Below are 20,298 nucleotides of genomic sequence, written 5' to 3'. Positions count from 1 at the left end.
CTCACTTAGAAAACTGCCTTTTGATGCTTCACAAGATTCCTTATACCCAGGAAAGCTACTAAGGAGACTGAGATAGGAGGATCACAAGTTCAAGGTCAGTCTGGGTAACTTGGCAAGTACTTGTCCCAAAATAAAAAAGAAAAAAAATAAGAAGGGCTGGCAATGGAGGTCAGTGGTAGTGCCTCTAGATTCACCAATATTGCCAGCAGCAGCAACAACAACAACAACAAAGATCATTACAAGTTGCTTTGAATAGGACTCCTGGATTTTGAGAGGTTGGAGTAAGAGAAAGGTGGAAGAGCCCAGGATCTTTGTAAAGCTAGGATTCTAGGAATTTACCTTCCTTTTCTTCTTAGGCGATACCATCATAACCATTTTTAAGTGTGCGGTTCTGTGCATTAAGTGTATTTGCATGTTGTACAACCATCAATGCCATTCACCTTTAGAACTTTTTCATTATCCCTATAAATAACTGTCTCCATGAAACTCCGACTCCTAGTTTTCCCCCTCCTCTAATCCCTGTTAACTTCTATTGCACTTTCTATCTATTGTAGGTAATTTAAATAAGTGAAATTATGCAATATTTGACCTTTTGTGTCTGGTTTATTTCATCTAACACATGGTCCTTAGTTCATCCATGTTGTAGCTTGTGTCAAAATCCCATTCTTTAGGGCTGAATAATATTCCACCATAGGTATACATGGACATGCATGTTTTTTCAACCTTTTGACTATTGGGAGTCATGCTGCTATGAATATTGTTGTACAAGTATCTGCTTAAGTTTCTGCTTTCAGTTTTTTGGGCTGTGTATCTAGAAATGAAATAGCTGACATGTATGGTGATTCTGCTTTATTATTTTAAGGAACAACTATACTGCTTTTCACAGTGGTTGTGCCATTTTACATTCTCCCCAGCAACACACAGAGTTAAATTTCTCTATGTCCTCACTATCATTTTCTGTTTCTTGCATAATAGGAATCCTAATGCATTGGAGTCTCCTTGTGGTTTTGATTGAATTTCTCTAACAATATGTATTACAATATGCTGATGATGTTTTCATGTGCTTATTGGCCATTTTTGTATCTTTGGAGAAATGTACCTGTGCTCTAGTCTTTTCCTGTTGTTTTTTTTTTTTAAACAAGTCAGTTTTGTGGTTAAATTGTAGGAGTTCTTTATATATTCTGAATATTAATTCCTTATTAAATATATGATTTGTAAAGATTTTCTGTCAGTCTATGGATTTTATTTTTATTTTATTTTTTATTTCTTTCTATACTGGTGATCTTTCCAAGGGTCTTGCACATGCTAGGCAAGTGCTTTACTGCTGAGCTACATTCTTAGCCCTTCTTCTTTTATTTCGAGACAAATTCTTGAAAAAATGCCCAGATTGGCCTCAAACTTGCTATTCTCTTGCCTCAGCTTCTCTAGTAGCTGGGATTACAGGAGGGTGGCCTCATCCCAGCTCCTTTTCACTATGAGAGTGCCTTTTGACTTACAATTTACATGTATGTGTGTGTGTGTGTGTGTGTGTGTGATTGTGTGTGTGTGGTACTTGAGCACTCTGTCATCCCAGCCATTTTATTTTTTTATTTTGAGACAGGGTCTCCCCATGTTGCAGAGACTAGCCTCAAATTTGCAATCCTCCTCCCTTAGCCACTCTAGTAGCTGGTATTACAGATGTGTACCACCATGCCTGGCAAAATGTTTAATTTTGATGAAGTGCAACTAATCTATTTTTTTCACCTTTATTTTTGGTGTTATATCCAAGGAAACCATTGACAAATCCAATGTCATGAAATCTCCTCTTACATTTTCTTCAAAGAGTTTTATAACCTTAGCTCTTATGTTCAGGTCTTTGATCCATTTTGAAATAATTTTTGTAAATGGTGGGAGGTAAGAGTCCAGCTTCATTCTTTTTCATGTGGATACACATCTTGTAATGAATTTCTAAAGATGCTGCTTAAAACAAAATTTATCTGTTTACATGGGCATTTGTGAGGCAATTTATGGCAACAGTGGCTTATTTTGCATCTTTTGGATTTCCAGTTTATACCGTGATAGGTAGTAGCAGAGAATGGAGTTAATGTCTTAAGTGATCACTATCTACGTAACTCTTTGTGGGCAACTCTAATTCCAGATCCCCCACTAATCACAATATGGGCAAGAATTCAAATCTTGTCTCTCAATTTTTTTTCCAATTATTTTTCAAACATAGTGAATACAACTGTAACTAGTTGTGGCTGATGTAATTAATTGACTATGCACTTTTTATTTTATTTTATTTTATTTTTGGTACCAGGGACTGATACCAGGGATACTTAACCACTGAGCCACATCCCCAACCCTTTTTTATTTTTAATTTTGAGACAGGGTCTCATTAAATTGCTTACCTAAGTCTCTGAGGCTGGCTTTGAATTTATGATTCTCCTGCCTCAGCCTCCTGAGCAGCTGGGATTACAGTTGTGTGCCACCATGCCCATTGACCATGTACTTTTTACATGGGGGTAGTATGCCAAAACCAACTGGGCTTTAGGGATAGATAGACAATTCCTCAACATTTACAGACTTCTCTCACAGCATGCATTGCACTTTATGGAGGTGACTGATTGATTGATGTGTTTTTCTTCCCATGATAGAATGAGGTTGGTAGATCTACAGTGCTTAGTACAAACATTTATTAAACTAAATGGAATCAATAGCACTCTCTCTTCTTTTTTCCCCAAGCCATGTTAACGTGTAAAGGCAAAATATAAGCTATAAAATTTTACTTCAAATAAGATGTTATCTTAACAGCATTGCTAACTTTATACAATGAAGGATAGGATGGCATTGCTTTGAATGACATTCATTAGACTTTTATGGACTTTCAAAGTTGAGCATTTGTATCTATTAAAAATGAAAAGGAGTCAACCATGATAAATTTGATCTCTCATCTATTACTCAAAGTAAATGGAATATTAGGAAAGTAGCTTTAGATTTAGCAGGTAAATATTAACTTAAATTTTTTTTCATAATGAAATAACCCTATTCTTAGAAATGAGATTACATAGTAGCAACATTGTTACCACCATCCAGAATGTGTGAATATGATGCATTATATTTTTACCTAGAGCAAATGGAAGACTTTCATAGTGTTTACTCTTACTTAATGAAACATATATGGATATATGTATCTTTTTATTCCTACACTATGGGCCCTGAATTGGGACCATTAATGCTCATCTGTTTTAGAGATTACCTAACTCCAGACTCATGTAAAGAGGGCATTTTAGTTTTACTTTCCAGAAGTCCCAACTCCCTATTCTGTCAGCTCTCTTCCATGTGCAGTCATGTGCCACATGTCTACATATACATTCAAAGATGGAATGCATACACCAGGTGGACCCATAAGATCAAATTGGTCACAGCCATCTTAATCTGTCATCCTATGATGCTCACATAAGGCAAAGCTGCTGACTGATGCATTTCTTAGAACGTATCCCAGGTCACTGACACATAACTGTAATTATTTTCTTCTCCTTAGGAAATATGGCATTTCATATCAGTTTAATAGAAACAAGTTTGAGCAGCTGAGTGGGCGAAAGCTGTTCTGCTGGCTGTTAATTCCTTGAACAGGTCTTACAGCAGCTCCTTCCCTCCTAAGCCCTTCCTGAGTTAGTGAATCTCCATTAAGCAATGTGGAGCATGAATATTCACATGTCCAGGAGAAAGTAAATCTAATGCATCCCTAATGATAAGAATCAGTGTGATCCTACAGAATTCCCTTTTTTTCATCTCCCTCATCACTTCTCCCCAAGGCTGAATTATATTTAACTGGAGAATAATTTGAAGGATAAAAAATAAGGTGTGATTTGGTGTTGCCCAAGTCCCTTTGAACCATAGTGCCTGTGGTACTGAATGCTACCCTGGTGCCAGGGCTAATGGAAGACCGCCTTTTCTCTAGCTTTCCCTGACTTGACCACACCCCCCAATTTAAGAGGCAGCTCTATTAGGAACATTGTGGTCTTTGCATCCTCTTTAGCCTCGAAGCGGAGGATTCCCGCAGGTAGTTGGAAAGAGACCGCAGACCTTGAGGAAACCTCGCTCCGTAGCTATTCTTCACTGTCTCTCCGGCAAAGTAGTAAGTGAGGTGTGAGTTTCTGCTTAAAACTTTTCATTCCGTTTTCTTTTTCTTGCCCCTCACCTTGTGTAATTAAAAAGAAAATTAATGGAAACTTTCAGGATACAAGCAGTTTTCTCTTCCTCTTTTTAAAAATCTTTCTATAATCATCCATTCAATTGTTTAATACTATTTTTCAAAAATACGTTCTTATCTTCTTAGAATAGTGCGAAATCAAGATTGCCTGTCAAAAAAAAAAAAAAAAAAGCAAAATCATGCACATTTTAGATCTTCGCAGATCACTTGTCACAAACTCTGAGTTTTCTTCCCAGACTGCAGCACTTCCAAAGAAATAAAACTGTAGTTCAACATAGAAATGCCTTTCTTTTCCCTCTCTCACTACTAGTGCCTATTGTTTTACTTTTTTCTTTTCCCTAGCATCTTAATGAAATGCTTTTATAGAAAGGAAAGTGCTGCAGGTTTGAGTCTTATAAGGCAAACTAGCGTGTAGGGTGTTCCTCCCACCCTGTCTTTGGACTCCCGTTCCCCACGGGTCTACCTACCAATCCTTTGGACTGAAGTTGCAATGTGGTGCATGTGGGTAGGCAGGGGGAGTCTCCACTCAGGGGAGCATTCTTCCCAGTGTTGGAGGGCTGGACTCCAGCGATCAGTACAGAGAAGCAGGGGCTGCGCGAGTGGCAATTTCTCTTCATTCACTGGTTGTATCCAGCAATTCCACTTTGTATGTGTCTTCTCATCTACTGTTAAAAGTGTTTCTGTTACCGCCTTTGAAAGTAGTATTTTCAGTGAGCGAATGGTATGAAAGATGCTGGGTTACTGAGATCAAGGCGTTCAAGGTTTTCTTCATTAGCTTTCTTCTTTTACTTTTTAATTCCAAGGCCATTTTTCTTCCTACTTTATACCGCTGCTGCAGGCGTGCATGGGGTGGGGTGGCGGGCATGGAGGCATTTGTTAAACAACAGGAAATCCAGATCCTAAAATGATAACTCTGGCAGCTCCATTTGATTTGTAGAATTGCTGACACTTTAACCCTTTCATCAGTTGTGGTTCTGGGTTGCTTCACCTCTTTTTTTTTTTTTTAATCTCAAGAGAAAACCCTCGGTAGATATGGATTCTGCGGGGAGGGCAGCCACTGTTACTGTTGAGACTCTACTTACCTGGTGTTCCTGAATAGAGAGGAAAGGAGAGCTAATGAGTTAATGTCTGAAAAGTGCTTTGAAGATGAAAAGGTCTTTTCATGTGTTCGGGTATTGTAGTTATTAATATTAATATTTGAAGAAGCAAGCTGCTTCTAATGGTAAATCAACAACTTCCATCCTTGCCAGCTCAGTAATGAAATAACAAACAGTGCAGGCTGCTACGTAGCCTCTTCCGTCCTGGTTCCCTCCTGGTTCCCCTGCTGAGGATGTGGGAAGTGAGTCTGATTCTGGAGGGGCAACCTTACAGGCTCCTGCACAGAAGTCCTAGTTGCTAGAAGTGCAAGGAGGTCCTAGTGTATAAAGGGGCGAGATCCTTGAACATCTGGCCATCTGTGACCTTTGAGAATCAGCTGAGAGCATGGGTCTGGGCCAGTTACCTATCCCAGCTACAGATAGGCATTCAAAGGCAAGTAGGATCAGAACTAGTACCTCCTCTGAATTTGGATTTGGGAAAGTGGCTATGCACTTGGCCTCTCTCTCAGAGATCAGCTTTATAACTGAGATCAAGTTATTGAACATAACAGTGCCTTATTTTCTTCATCTCTAAAATATGAATGATATTTGTGCCCCACCTTGTTCTAAGAGGTGAGCGACTAGAAGTAAATATTGCAGAACTTTGAATAATAAAAGTGTCAATGGGCCCAGGAAAGTTTGGAGAAATGTGTGCTAAGGAACTGGGTCCCTGAAGGGCTGTGAGGCAGAAGAAAAAAAAAATGCTTTGGAAATACCATTGGCACCTACAGATAGATCTTTCTCTGATTGCACAGAGAGCTTCCGTGCACTGGCTATTGTGCTAACTCAAATTCTACTGTACCTCATGGTCTTATTTATTGGTGAACAGTTTTTCCCCCATACCTGCTATCCTTTTCTGATTACTCATTAACACCAATGAGTAATTATTCACATCAAAAAGCGGAAGAAATGGATACATCCCAAAAGCTGGGGCTCCTATCTCCCTTTCCTCTCTCTTCTTTCTTTCCTTCCTTCGTTTATTTCTTTCTTCTTTCCTCCCTCTCTCTCCCTTTTGAATTCTCTTTAGAAATAAAAAAAGTATTTAGTATTTGAATAAAATCAATGGTTATACAGCAATTTAGTGGCATTTGAGGCAAATCTTGCAAATTTCTTCAATCCTGGGGAAACTGAGATAAGGAGACAACTTTTTTTTTTTTTTTTTTTTGCATCTCCTCCTTTATCTTTACTCAACTGAAAATGTAGCTTTATGGAACTCAATCTTTTAATCTAACTGATTCTCTGCCTATCATCTCTGGTTTCCTCCACTTTACCTGAGGAAGGATCGTAATCTCTAATGTTTATTGAGAAGTTGGTGTGTTCCACTGACTTTGCTAGATGCTTTGTGTGGATTCATGGTGGGACCCTGATTAGAATCAAGGGGATGTGAGTCCAGAGCTTGTGACTGGAATCTCATGTCATAGGATTCTAAGGAACTCTGAGACACTCTAATTTAGGCTGGATTTTTCTGCTTATTTGGGAGAATACCATGGATTAGGCCTATTTTCTGAAGGAAAATCTGTGGATTAAGTATTCATTATTAAGAAGACACTGACTCTGACTGAGCATGCTAGCACACATCTGTAATTTCAGCAACTCCAGAGACTGAGACAGAAGGATCCCAAGTTCAAGACTAGCCTCAGCAATTTACAGAGACATTGTCTCAAAATAAAAAGGACTGGGAATGTAGCTTGGGGTAAAGTGCCATGTGTTCAACCCAGTGTCAAAAATAAACAAACAAATAAATAAAAAGACACTGACTCTAGAAGAAGGTTACAGGGTCTATCTATTTGCTTGGATTAGTAAACTGATCTGTCTTGTGACAAATGTCATTTCCCTGTGCTCAGCCTTGTTTGGGTGCTATGACCAATATAAAAGGAAATAATATATAAATTCCATTTTTTAAAACTTACATAAAATTTTCTTTTTACAGTACTAAGGATTAAACCCAGGGGTGCTCCACCACTGACCCACATGCCCCTATTTTTTTTATTTTGAGACAGTGTGTCTCTAAATTGCTGAGTCTGGTCTTGAACTTGGGATCCTTCTGCCTCAGCCTCCTGAGTAGCTGCGATTAGAGGCATGTGCCGGTTTTTCTAGCTAAAATTGACACAATCATTTTAGAAAACAATATTTTACTGGAAAAGAGGTTAAAAATAAGCAGCATGATATATTCAGTCTATGTGTACTTTTTTTTTTTTCAAGTCCGCAGTATCTAGAGACTGAGGGAAGATTTCTGATTTTCTTTCCCCAAAAAGCAAGAGGGTAGGTTTAACATTCCCCTGACTAAAGTCCAGGTGTTGTCTCAAGAATTCTGAGGGGAGTCTGATCAGCATTTATTAGGATGAGAATGAAAAAGTAAACAGTGCAAATGTTAGGAAAATACTCTATGGGGACAAATAAGGGTTTTCAAGAGATGTAGGAAATACTAGGATTTTAGACTTTTTAGATTTTTTTAAACTTTTTAATTTTAAATAACTCCAGATGTAGAAAAGATTGCAAAACAAAAAGAAGTCTCCCCAAATTTGAGACTTTTAAAATCGTGAAAAATGGAAGGAAAAGCATTTTGGTACTTCGGTGATCCTTAACCCAACTGATTCCTGTGGATGGGGAGAGCCCCATTGCCATATTCTTAATATAAGAGGCTATAGAAATAAAACCTGGGCTTCTTCAGAAAGACCAGAAGCTTTGTCAGAAGTGGCCATTATCTGGCAGGTAGTTTGAGAAACCCAGACAGGTCCAAAGCCACTTGAGCTCCTCCAGCCAGGTTTGTATTGCACATTAGATTGCCAAATGCTTCAGCGTTGGTACAAATGTCTTCTGGTCTGTTTCTCAGTAGGCTTGTGCCTCCCAAAATAAACATGATATTGTTAAAAATACTCAGGAATGTGATCATATAAGTACAGCCACTGCCTAGCTTCTCAAGGTGAGATCTTATGATCTGCAGCATCCAGTCCAGACCACACGGCTTTGGCTTTGTAACAGAATCCTGGGGTAATTCATATGCACATTATAGTTTGGGTGGCACCGCTTTATAGGAAAACAAGAATGAAAGAAAGAAAGAAGGAAAGAAAGAAAGAAACTGAACAAACAGAAAAATGCAATGTTTTCCAGAGCAATTTACTACTTCCTTATATTTATAGTTAGTTATTACAGTGTTACTCAACAAAAGATTGACATTTATATCAAAAAGATGTTGATTTTACTCGGTAAGCTGCAATAGTTCCCCATTTGTGCTAAGCAATGTTTCTATGAGTCGAGTGCTGTAAGAAAAATGCTTACTTCTTGGTTTTATACATAACAATGGTACAAACTGACTGCCATTCCACAGAAATCTTGGCTCTTTTCTCCTGCAAATTTCTTGATAAACGCTACTCAACCTGTGATTATTAAAGGGAATCCTTTTTGAGATTTAAATGCAAATCCTTAAAAAAGTGATGAGAATTCTAGCTTTATTTTTTTATTTTTTTCTGGTGCTAGGGGTTGAACCCAGGGCTTTGTGCATGTGAGGCAAGCACTCTACCAACTGAACTACATCCCCAGCCCTTTAATTCTTGAATAGAGCTTCAGTTACCTTTCATCCGAGTTCTAGCTTTAATTTTTAAATAAATAGCCTCTGTTACCTTGGGCGGTAAAAATAAGAACTAATAAAAAATTACTGTTGCTACTACTAGTGACTGCTTACTAACTGACAGGCAACTATTGATAAAATAGCAATAATAAGAGCAATTTATTGACAATTTCACTATATGTAAAGTGCTTTGCTAAGTACTTTCATTTGTATAATCCTCTTCAGTAGTCCCAAAATGGTTGGTATTGTCTTCACTTTATAGTGGAAGAAACTAAGACTATGAAGAAATTTGGCGATTACTAAGGGGCTCTGCTTTCACCCATAGTCTAACTCCAGAGAGCTTGCCCAACATGGAAACTCTCGGGGATAGATTCATTCAAACAAAAAACGAACCAACTTGATGAATTTTTTTCTAACTCCAAAATTCATTGAATTTTCAAAATCCCTCTTTATAGAAGAATGCCAGCAAGCTGTTTGGCATTATACTGAGAAATTGGAACCTTACAATTTGGGCAATAAAACAAATGAAACTCCACCATGAAAATCACAATAAGACACAGTCCAAAAAGTTACGTTCAAAATTTGGGGGATCTAAGTCAGTTGGCATCTTTTAGTTCAATTTTATCAGGACATTATTAAAACAATCTAGTCTCTTTTAATTTTTTTCTCAATCTATTTGTGGTGAATCTCAGTTTGGTTGAGACTCTTTTATAACCAGAACCAAATCTATTTTAGATTAAATCCCACGTAGTCCCCACACTATGGGTCAAAAGGAAATTATTTAGAATTTTAGGCTCTCAGGGATTTCTTTGTTACCCATTGGGTGAGTGTTGACATTTTTAGTCTTCCAGGCCTTCAGATTGGACTCAGTCAAGAATCTTTTATACCCCGACCTAGACTACTTCCATTATTAGGAAGCAAAGAGTACTTCATTCCTCTATTCTTTTTGGTTTACGGGTTCTTTGTAAAGAACAATTGTAACTTACTTATTCAGTTAGTTATGAGTACCCAACATATTCATGGCACTGGAGTATGTCTGAAGGCCAAGTGTGATCATTTGTTGAATTTCATGGTCAAACACAGACCTGAGGAATAGAATTTCAGCATCAGAGATGACCACTTTTACTATGAAGCAATTCACTGAATGTTGTCCTTGATCTTTCAGAGGATGTTTCCACATGAAGTATGTAGGAACGGTGGAAAACCTCTGTAAACAAGCCAAAACAACCGTACCTGGCCGAGATTTTTATTAGCAGGACCTTAGCGGGCAGTCGCACAAGAGAAGGGGGTAGAGAGAGAGAGAGGAGAGGGGGAAGAGAGGGGAGAGTAAGAGAGAGCGCACGAATGGGGTGTTGATATTTATGGGCTTAACCCAGGATGAGGAGGAGCAAGGCGAGTGGGCTGTTACTTCTTCAGTGTCCGAGAGTTCGCCCTACTTCAGAGTTTGGAGATGCACCATTCAAAGTTCGCGCCGTTCACAGGGATTGGAGGTGATGGTTCGCGGGCCATTCAGTGCGTCATGGACCTGAGCTCCCGGAAGAGAAGCGCTCTGGGCGCCATCTTTACCAACAAAGTTGATAGACTAGATTTTTTTTCCCCCCCAGTGCTGGTGATTGAGCCCAAGGCCCTGTGGATGCTAGGCATGTGCTCTACCATTGAGCTACAATCTCAGCCACCTCAGCCCAGGTCTGATAGACTAGAAGTAGTAGTTAGTTTCTGACAAGTTTCAGAGACTAGGTTTAGCATTCTCTGGATAAATTCCTTGACATATTAGAGTTGGCAGTTTTTGTTTTGTTTTTAAGAGAGAGAGAGAGAGAGAGAGAATTTTTTTTAATATTTATTTTTCAGTTTTTGGTGGAAACAACATCTTTATTTTATTTTTACGTGGTGCTGAGGATCGAACCCAGTGCCCTGCACATGCCAGGCGAGCTCGCTACTGCTTGAGCCACATCTCCAGCCCCCTAGAGTTGGCAGTTTTAATGTACTTCCTTGATGCTTATGAGAAGTGTTACCTTCATGCCTGTTGTTGACAATGTGCTCCAACAGTGTGATGATGAGGGAACACTTTCCATCCGGAGGAAATGCAAAAATATGTAGTACTCCTTGTTTCCTAACTATCACGGTACATTGGAGTAAAGGCATCTTTTATCTCTATTTTTTTGCGGGGGGAGACAGTAGTGACCTACTTCTCAAGGAAGTATAAAACAATCTACTTTTGTAATATTATAAAGACATGTTACACTCGAATTCGAGATCCCCAAAAGACCACCAGAGACCAAGATTTATGTAAACAGCAAAGAGGTTTTTATTGCGAGCTGGCTCGGTCCTCCGCGCGCACACAGCAACTGGTGATGCTGACAGGCCCAGAGCCCAGGGTTTGCAGCAGTTTTATACACTCTTTGGGGAAGGCAGGGACTTCACATACATCACAGCATCTCTTATCAAATCATCACACACCACGGGAAAATCAAACAACAACTCTTAACATTGATTAGCACATTCACTGGCGGGAACAAGTTTGGGTAGGGGTGATTGGTTAGTACAAGAGGGAGATTCGTTTGAACTGATTGGTTTAAACCACGAGGGGTGTACGTGCTGAACTACATGGTTTCCCAACATGTTACCAACCACCATAAACTACTAGGAGGGTCATCTGGCATCCCAGGTATTTTCCCTGACTCATGCTGATTGGTAGTTGCTAGGGTCGTTGCTGTGGGTCCTCTCACCTAGCCTAACTGAGTCAGGGACACCTAGCTCCACAGATCTCTCCTGTTATTTGTAGATAAACAACTCAGCATGGTGGGTATGTGCCTAGGAGTGCTCTGTGGGTCTTTCCAAGGACAAGGGTTACATCCCTTTCCTTGGACAGGCTTTGCTCTGAGGTAGAGGCTGGTTTCTCAGACATAATCCATTTCAGTATATTCTGAGTCAGATTAGTTGAGCTATGTGCATTCATACCAAACTTGAAAATGTTGTGCTTAGTTGGGAGATTTTTCTTTTTAGACAATTAGGATATGGATATGCATTATTTTCCTTTAAGAAAGGGTTAGGGGGATAATTCACCAGTGAAAGTAGGAGAAATAAGAATGGTGCTAATTATTTTGTGAGTTTCTGCTTTGTGGACTTAATGACAGAGTAGGTGACTTAGTTTAAGACCTAGAAGCCAATAGCACATACTTCAGAGCTTTTTTTCCATTTATAGAAATTGATTTTGAATACACATATAAGAACAAGAAATGTACATATATTAGATTTTTCAGGTTTCTGAATACAAAAGAGTTATTATTTATTTCTTCCAAAAACAATGACAAAAGTCCCAGCTGCTTTTCCCCCATTGTACAATAAAACAGATCATTTTATAGCACAAATAAGCATTTGGAAAACAGTAGTGAAAATTTATTATTTGCTTTTCTTTCTTGTTGCTTTGAAGAGACTTCTGCCCAGGTCAACTAGTAGTTTAAAATCCTATAAGTGAGAGTCACATTCAATTTAAGGAGTCAAGCTGGGTATTAGATTTTGCCTCTTACACTAAGTAAAGAATTTTTAGCTGAATTCTAACGACCCAGCCTTTGTTTCTGGAGGAAGAAGTCAGAAGTAAAGTTAAGCCTAGACCTGTGTGGGACTTTTAACTGCTTCCTCTCTTTGGTACAATCACAAATATGTTTTTAAACACAAATATAATTTTTCTCTGAGAAATTTTACACTGAAAGCTAGAATCTGAGAAGAGGTTTTTTTTTTTTAAAAATAAATAAAAATGGAGGTAGTTCCCTAACTAATGAAAAAAGTCTAATTCAAAAGAGCCCCTGGAATATTATCATAACATGAAGTCAGGAAGGGCATACTTCCCAAATAGAAAGATTATTATTTGTTTGCATGTATTTGCAATTTGCATATAAAAATCTTTTAATATTCTTCCTTTTCCTATCTTAAATGAGAAAAAAAAGTGTGTCACATTAGATTGGATAGAGAGAAAGGATGGGAGAGGAGCAGAGCATTACTTTTATTGGTCTGCTGGGTACTCAGAGTAAGAAAGAATGCTTAGTATTGTAATGTTAGAATACTTAGTCAAGAAGATGAGGTTCTTATAGATTTAGGAACAAGACAGAGAAACCACTTTCAATTCTAACCATTTTTTTTTTAAATTGTAATGACAAAGTTTCCTTGCAGGAGGGTGAAGAATGTTCAGTTATCTAAACAGGACTTCTTTTAAAATTGAGTTCTTAGAAAATGGAACATAGTAGCTTTTGTTGTACTGACATATTATAGGAAACATCTACTAAAATTACTCAAGAAATTCAGATGGACTATGCATGGGAAGTACAAAACAATGGAGGAGAATAGAGAAAAATCACTCTGGTAGATTGATTAGTTCACACAAATATTATGGTTGTGCTTATAGTTATTTCAGAAGCCTGATCTCAGGGTTATGTGTGGACCCAATTTGTTAAGGCAAATAACTTCTATTTCATTACAAAGATATCTTTAGCCTCTTGGATATATTCAAGCTCTGAAATGTGAACTATTGTACATACCCATTCCATTTCAAGTAAATTCACTTTCCTTTAAAAAACATGTGCTGCATGTATATATACACCATCTAAAAAAACACCATACCTACTCTAAAGTAACCTAGAATTTAGGAGCAGAAATAGACCTATATACAGAAGTATTATGACTTTATTACATTGTAAACTCCAGGAGGAGGATCAAAAATGTCCATGTAGCTGCCCAGGAATATCAGAGAAATCTATCTGAAAGAGGCAGTGATCCAAGTCTCTAAAAAACATGTTCATATGCTATAATTGGCTCTGTTTCCTCAGATTCTACCAACCATCAATCAAAAATATTTGAAAAATATGCAACTGTACAGAACATGTACATATTTCTTTTCTTGTCACTAATCCCTAAATAACATAGTATAACAACCATTTAATATAACATTTATGTTGTATTAGTATCACAAACAACATAGAGGTGATATAAAGTATCATAGAAGGATATGAATGGTTAGATGCACATACTATATTATTTTATATAAAGAACTTATGCATTCACAGATTGTGGTAGTTTAGGATAGGGTGATTTTCTGGAATCAAGCTCCTTTGGGTACTAAGGGATTACTGTATTCAGAAGGAAGAAATTGAAAGTCTCTACATTCTAGATTAAAGAAGTAGCCTAGATAACATGGGTGTTTCCTTTAAATGACAGTCCTTTTGGAAGTCAAACTCACTCTCTTCTGCATTCCAAGCCAAAAGCATATCTTTTTATATAAATTGATGGGAAACCTAAATTGTTGATATCAAGTAGAGATGCTAGTTGTAAATCTACTGAAATTTCATATAGCTTTCCAAGAGGAAAGGAGAAAAAATAAAATTGGCAATGTTCTGCCACAGCTTCTTGAACTTTTGTCTTCCCCATGTAATCTTCATAACCAGGAGAGGTTGTCCCATAATTCCTAGCCTGTGAAGCTAACATGAAGTCTAGAGGGCAAGTTCAAATTGAAAACACCGGACTTTGTCCATGTCAGTATAAATTTGGATTATCTGTTATAGAATGCAGTTAATATGTATTGAAATAGAGAATGTATACATTATTTGTCCCCAAAATACTACTTTTAGGCATTTAATGTGCATATAAAATATTTTAGAAATTTTTATAGTGATGGAGAATTGAAGACAATATATAATAGTAAGGGCTCATTAAGAAAAGTGTGCTGCATACATACAATACAATGCTTGACAGTCTTAGACTCTAGAGTATAAAGGTATATTTATTGACATAAAATTTTTTCATTGCATTATATCATAACAATGAAAATGCAGATTGTAAATAGCATGTGGAGAATAATATGATGGAAAAATTATGATGACATGTATGTGTTCTATATATCTATATTACATTAAAATATGTAAAATGATGTTGGACAAAAATTAGTATAATTATGTCTATATGGTGGGATTTCAAGAGATTTTGATGTCCATTTGAGTCTTTTATGTAATTTTAAAACAACTTTTGCAATGAACATAAAATAATTTTTGCAAAATGAGTTTACAAAAAAGAATTTTAAAGCATGGTTTACTGGACTTCTTACTGAAAGTCATAGACTTTCCTTTAAGAGCAGACAACTCAAAATGAAAAACTTTTAATTGATGTCACAATTATGTAGAAATGGAGCCAAGCAGGTCAGAGTTGATGTGAACTAATTCACATGTGAACCTTGACTGAGGCCTCATCTCTTTGGGATTTCTTACCCATCTGCTGCCTTGGCCCCAAACATCCCTCTCACTCCCTCCTAACCTTTTCTACAGTTTGTGAGTCACTCAACCTGCCCTGGTGAGATGTGGGTAAAAGGAAGTGTCAGCTTGCAGATCCTGGCCTGGTTACAAGGCTTGCAGAGGGTGGGAAACGGGGGAAGTTGGAGCAATGGTCACATGCTTTACTTAGAACTCTGTCCAGAGTCAAATGGAAAACTAGTTCTAAAGACACTCACATAAACCAAAGTGTTAATTATTTTGCCCTCTCCATCAATTGCTTGGTTTTTGTACCTAAAAATCTAGAATGATGAAGGTAAGATGACCAGGTGAAGATGCTGAAGGCCTAGGGTCAGGTTTTAGCTGGGCTACTTAACAACATAACCATATGTTCTTATCTGTAAAAACAGGACTTACATGAATTAAAGGATGCTCACAAGTTTTCTAACTTAGACTCTGATGTTCAGCATTTATTCATGTGCCAAACTCCTGTTAACACTGGTCTAGGATCCCGTGAAGGGTTAAGTCCCTGCCCTGGGGAAGCTTGAGTTCTAATGGGGTGGGGCTTGGAGGAGACAATAAAAACAAACAAGGAAGTGTCTGAGTGGGGAAAGGTGCAGCTATTTGTACAGGGCAGTGAGAAAGGCTTCTTAGATAAGGTCACCTTAAACAGCTATGTGAATAGAAGGAAGCACTTTTCACTTAGAAATGGATCATAAAACAAACTCATTATTTCACGTGGTCTTTATCTAGACCTCTATTCAGATTCTCTAATTTGAGAAATGAACATAACCACATCTCATCTACATTTTGTCTGATGAGACCAGTTTATTCTTTCATACATTCATCAGTCCATTCACAGGATCAGCAGCCTTGAGGTGCTCACTGTCTTTAAATCAGTGAATGGACTGATGAATGTATGAAAGAATAAACTGGTCTCACAAGACTAAAAATGTGGATGAGACATTGTTTCAACATATAATTAAAGGATTAAAGAGATATTTTACATCTTTCCTACTAAAAAATAAAGACATTGAGTTTCTCTTTTGCCCACGATCTGTCTCAAGTACTGGAGATGTAGAAGTACAAAAGTCAGGGTACCTCACTTCAAGTAGCTCAGAATCTAGTGAGGGGACAAATAGAAAGAGGTGTTGGTGAAACAGTGTGATACACCAATGGCATGCTCCACAAAATGGAAAAGGAGCAGCTAGGCCCGGCTGGATGGTTTGGAAATCTTCCAGGAATAGCAACCCTCTGAGACTAACCCTTAAACCTTGAGGAGGGGGAGTTCACTAGTCCCAGGGAACAGGATGGGGGACATTTCTAGCAGAGACATAATTTAGGAAGGGAAGAAAAATAAGAATGTCCTAAGAGAACAGCAGAGAGCTGCCTGTTCAGAAGTGGAGGGTGCAGTGGGGCTTGCTGAGCTAGGGGCTGGAGAGGTGGAGGGAGAGTGGAAGTCTCTGAAATGGAGTTGGCAGTCTTGCTTGGGACCATTTTCTCTGGTGCTCCGGAGGAGGTGCTGGTCCCATTCAAGAAAAATGAACTTAGGTCTTTCCACTCCTCTGTTACTAAGCGTTCAAATAATTTCTATACCCAGACAGGTCTCTCTGCTGCTTCTCAGCTGGGGAGTAAATCTTAAAATCACACAGTTGTTTTTCATTTAGGTAATAAACATGTGCAGTGCCAAGACAAAACGCTGGTCCAGCTGATGTTCAAGCTGTTGTCACGTGGGAGGGAATTCTCTTTGGCAAAAACGCCAAATAAGAATCTCTCTCTCTCTCTCTCTCTCTCTCTCTCTCTCTCTCTCTCTCTCTCTCTCTCTCTCTCTCTCTCTCCACACACATACACACACTCCAAACACTCCTTTTGTATCTTTTGAAAGAGTTTAGCTCTCCAGCAGCTGTTGTATGTCACAATCTACAAGTGGGAAAAGGGTGGGTTCTTTTTTTCTTTCTCCAAAAAATAATAAAGCAGCAATCCATTTCTGTCCCAGAGTTATTTCCTGCAATGAGAGCCCTTGAGATCCCTGGCAACTCCCTCTTTTCAGTTTCCTCCCTGGGCAAAGGGCTTTTCCCCAAGGGAAATGTCATTCATATAGTCAAGAATATGGGCCAGCACAGAATGCACCAGATGTTGGGCCAGAGGTTTCCTCCCTCACTCTGTCAGTTGGAAGAGAAAACATATTTCCACTGAACCTTTTCCCTAGCATGTTGCTGTGAGGAGGAGTGTTGTCTGGCTGGCAGACAGAAACTCTTGTTGTCTTTCAGCTAGGCTCCAGTATGCTGCTGCCAAGTCCAAAAGCCCTTTTTCCTACAAATATATAAGTAAAATAGGCATCCTGAAGGTCAAGGCCCTTTGCTGCTTGTGGGAATCTAGAGATGACTCATAAGGCCCCATGGTCACACCTTACTCTGAGCAATCTTCCATGATTTCCTATTCCCTGAACCCAGCAGAACTAACTGCTTCTTTTTTTTTTCCCCCACACATTATGTTGTACGTGAGTCTGTCTTCACTATTGCGTGATGATAGAGATTTTCTCAGCTTTATTATTTTGAGTCTGGTAGAATCTAAGGGTCATGTGGGTCAGGAATCTTTGTTTACTAATGTGTCTCAAGTGCCCAGAACTGTGCCTGGAATGTAGTAGTGATATATTAATTATTTACTGGATGCACAAAGACCTTCCCATTAAAGGAAACCTACTATATGATTACTGAATGAGTAACTGCAGTTTATGAATATTCAAGAGATTGTTGAGGATTTTGGGGTGGAAATAAGACGTTTTGATTGTTTGAATGAACTGGCATTCTCCCAAGACAGGACATTTCCTCCAGAAAGTTGAATGGCTTGCATGAAGCAATAATCCTTCATTCCTGGACATTTCCAATAGTAACATTTGCCCTCCTGGACCCTGGAAGACTGACCAACTTTTCCCCAGGGGATCTGTTCTTGGTCTAACTATGCTCAGTGTGGTACAAATCATGGAGGTAGCTTCTAAGTCTCATCTTTGAGTAGATCAAAACATTCAAGTGGGTATATATGTTTTGATGATAATTTATTAGGGTCTTAAAATTCAAATTTCAGTTTAAAAATAAGGAATACTTTAATGAGAAAGAGCCCATGGAGTTCATGGAGACTATTCTACAATTCGGGATCAAGACATGTCTGTGGTAACCTACATGATATGTATTTATTGCTTTATCAACTAATATGTGGCACCTTATTATTCCACGCTCAGTGCCCAGCTCAGCGTCTGATACATGATGGCTGCTCTCTATTTTTAGAAACAGACACTGAATTAGCAACCATGGAGGCTGATGTTAACGAAGTCTTACCCTATCATCTTTGACCTTTTTTACCATTCAGCTTCACTACTGGGGAGCTCTTCCTGGGTGCCATCTGTTGCAATAGAGATCAATCCCCTGAAAAACTGGAGAATGAAATCTTGATTAGCATAGCCTAGCTATCCAGACCATTTTTAAATTTCTCTTTAAGTTAACGTTGTTTGAACTGCATTCTGCCTTCAGGAGAAAATATAACAAGGCAAAATAGTTAAAATACAAAACAAAACAACAACAACAACAAAAAAAAAAAAACTGCCTATAACTCTAGGCGAAATCATGACTTCAGAAGGATTTTAGCTTATATGTTTTGACTATAAGATATTAGTGGCTCCGTGATTGCAGCTCTTAGTATAATTTTATATTGTTGACCTGTTTATTTTTTAAAATACATTTTAGAAGAAAGTCGGCATGTCATTGATTCTCACACTGTATCAAGATGCTGAACCAAAGCTGCAACTCAAATGTAAGGCCTATCCTCGTACTCTTTTTATCAAGATGTTTCAAATGCTTTAAAGGTTTGCAAGAATAATGAAAGAGGTCAAACACAACCTAGAAAATAGTAGGGTTGAAATGTCATTTTCTAACACTAGGAATTTGGCCTCTGAACAATATGCCTAGGAATTTAATCTTATTCATTCAAGAAAGACATATTTTTTTAGTGTGTGGTATTAAATTTACAAAAGTGTGTGAACTAATGCACTCTAGAAAGCACTTAGGTCAACAAAAATGTTTGATATATAAATGATTTTGCTGATGACTGACAGCTAGCTGGAAAATCCCTCCAGCCAGAACATTCCTCAAGCGTTCTAGCCAGTCAGACTTCAATGGGGGTAATAGCTCTCAACAAGAGTTATTTAATAGCCCTTTCTTGGTTTCAAGATGAATACAGTTCAATCCCTTTTTCAGGGCTTCTCTCTATCTGTGCCTTGGGGTGCTGGTTGACATGGTTCTTTAGAGAAAATTTTTCCATTCTTGTTTCTTTTAATCCTTTCTCTATTTATTGCTTTATCAACTAATTTATGGTACAAGTATGTATTGAATTCCTGCTATGTGCCAGATCTGGTTAGAGGTGGGGAACAGGAGATACATAGATGGACATTTTATTTAGAAAGACATACAGGATCTGTCCCTGCCCAGAAACCCTACAAAAGGTGCCTTTTTGTAGATCCTTTTGATGTGTATTGTCTACAGTACACAGACTTGATCTATTGTATACACTGTCTTGCTGTCGGGGCTGGCTCTGTCTGGGGTCTGCTCCACTTCTGTGCTATGGGTGGGTCACTTATCTTCCTGAATTTCAGTTTCCTTCTCTATCTCACAAAAAAAGTAAGCTGGATGATTCCTTAAAAGATTCCTAGTTCTAAGACTTGCACTCTCTTTGGGGTTCTAGTTCATATTCCTGAGTAACTCCAGGGCTCAGCCTATATGTCTCCTTTACAGGTGCTGAGAGAAGAATGAACTACTTTGTGGACTCCACTATGAGCAGCCCTGTCCCTTACCCAGCATCTCGTCCTGCAGTGGTGGTGAGTGGCGGTCCATGGTGATCCCTTCTCTGTCTCCCATCACCTACCTTGTCTATTCCCTTTCTCTTGCTTCTGGTTCCCTGACCTCTCCTCTGCAGAGAAGCCAGGGTTGGAAGCAGCTTTGAACCAGTTTGGAGGAGCTCAACTGTGAGATTAGCTACATCTTTATCAGTGTGAAAAGTAGAAATCCAAGACCTATGGACTTGCTGAAGAAGATTTTTAGTATGATTGAGTTTTAGAGAATGGGACTTAAACATGATTCAGTTAAAACTAGGTGATTC

General features: G+C 38.4%; 1 protein-coding gene across 2 annotated transcripts in view; it reads left to right on the top strand.

Moving 5' to 3' along the window:
- Positions 1–4,020: 4,020 nt before the first annotated feature.
- The window catches only part of Ets1 (ETS proto-oncogene 1, transcription factor), a 130,724-nt gene continuing 114,446 nt past the window's right edge, over positions 4,021–20,298 (top strand). Inside the window, exons 1-2 of one of the 2 annotated variants that reach the window (XM_071616856.1) lie at positions 4,021–4,120; positions 19,935–20,017. In XM_071616856.1, the coding sequence (XP_071472957.1) occupies positions 19,949–20,017 (69 nt within the window). In that variant the 5' untranslated portion in view covers positions 4,021–4,120; positions 19,935–19,948. Of the gene's footprint in view, positions 4,130–19,934; positions 20,018–20,298 lie in introns of both variants that reach the window. The other variant, XM_071616855.1, reaches the window with a different exon arrangement.

The sequence above is a fragment of the Marmota flaviventris genome, chromosome 9 (assembly GCF_047511675.1).
Source record: "Marmota flaviventris isolate mMarFla1 chromosome 9, mMarFla1.hap1, whole genome shotgun sequence".
Lineage (NCBI taxonomy): Eukaryota > Metazoa > Chordata > Mammalia > Rodentia > Sciuridae > Marmota > Marmota flaviventris.
Note: the sequence above shows the minus strand (reverse complement) of the source record. Positions and strands in the feature narration are given on the sequence as shown.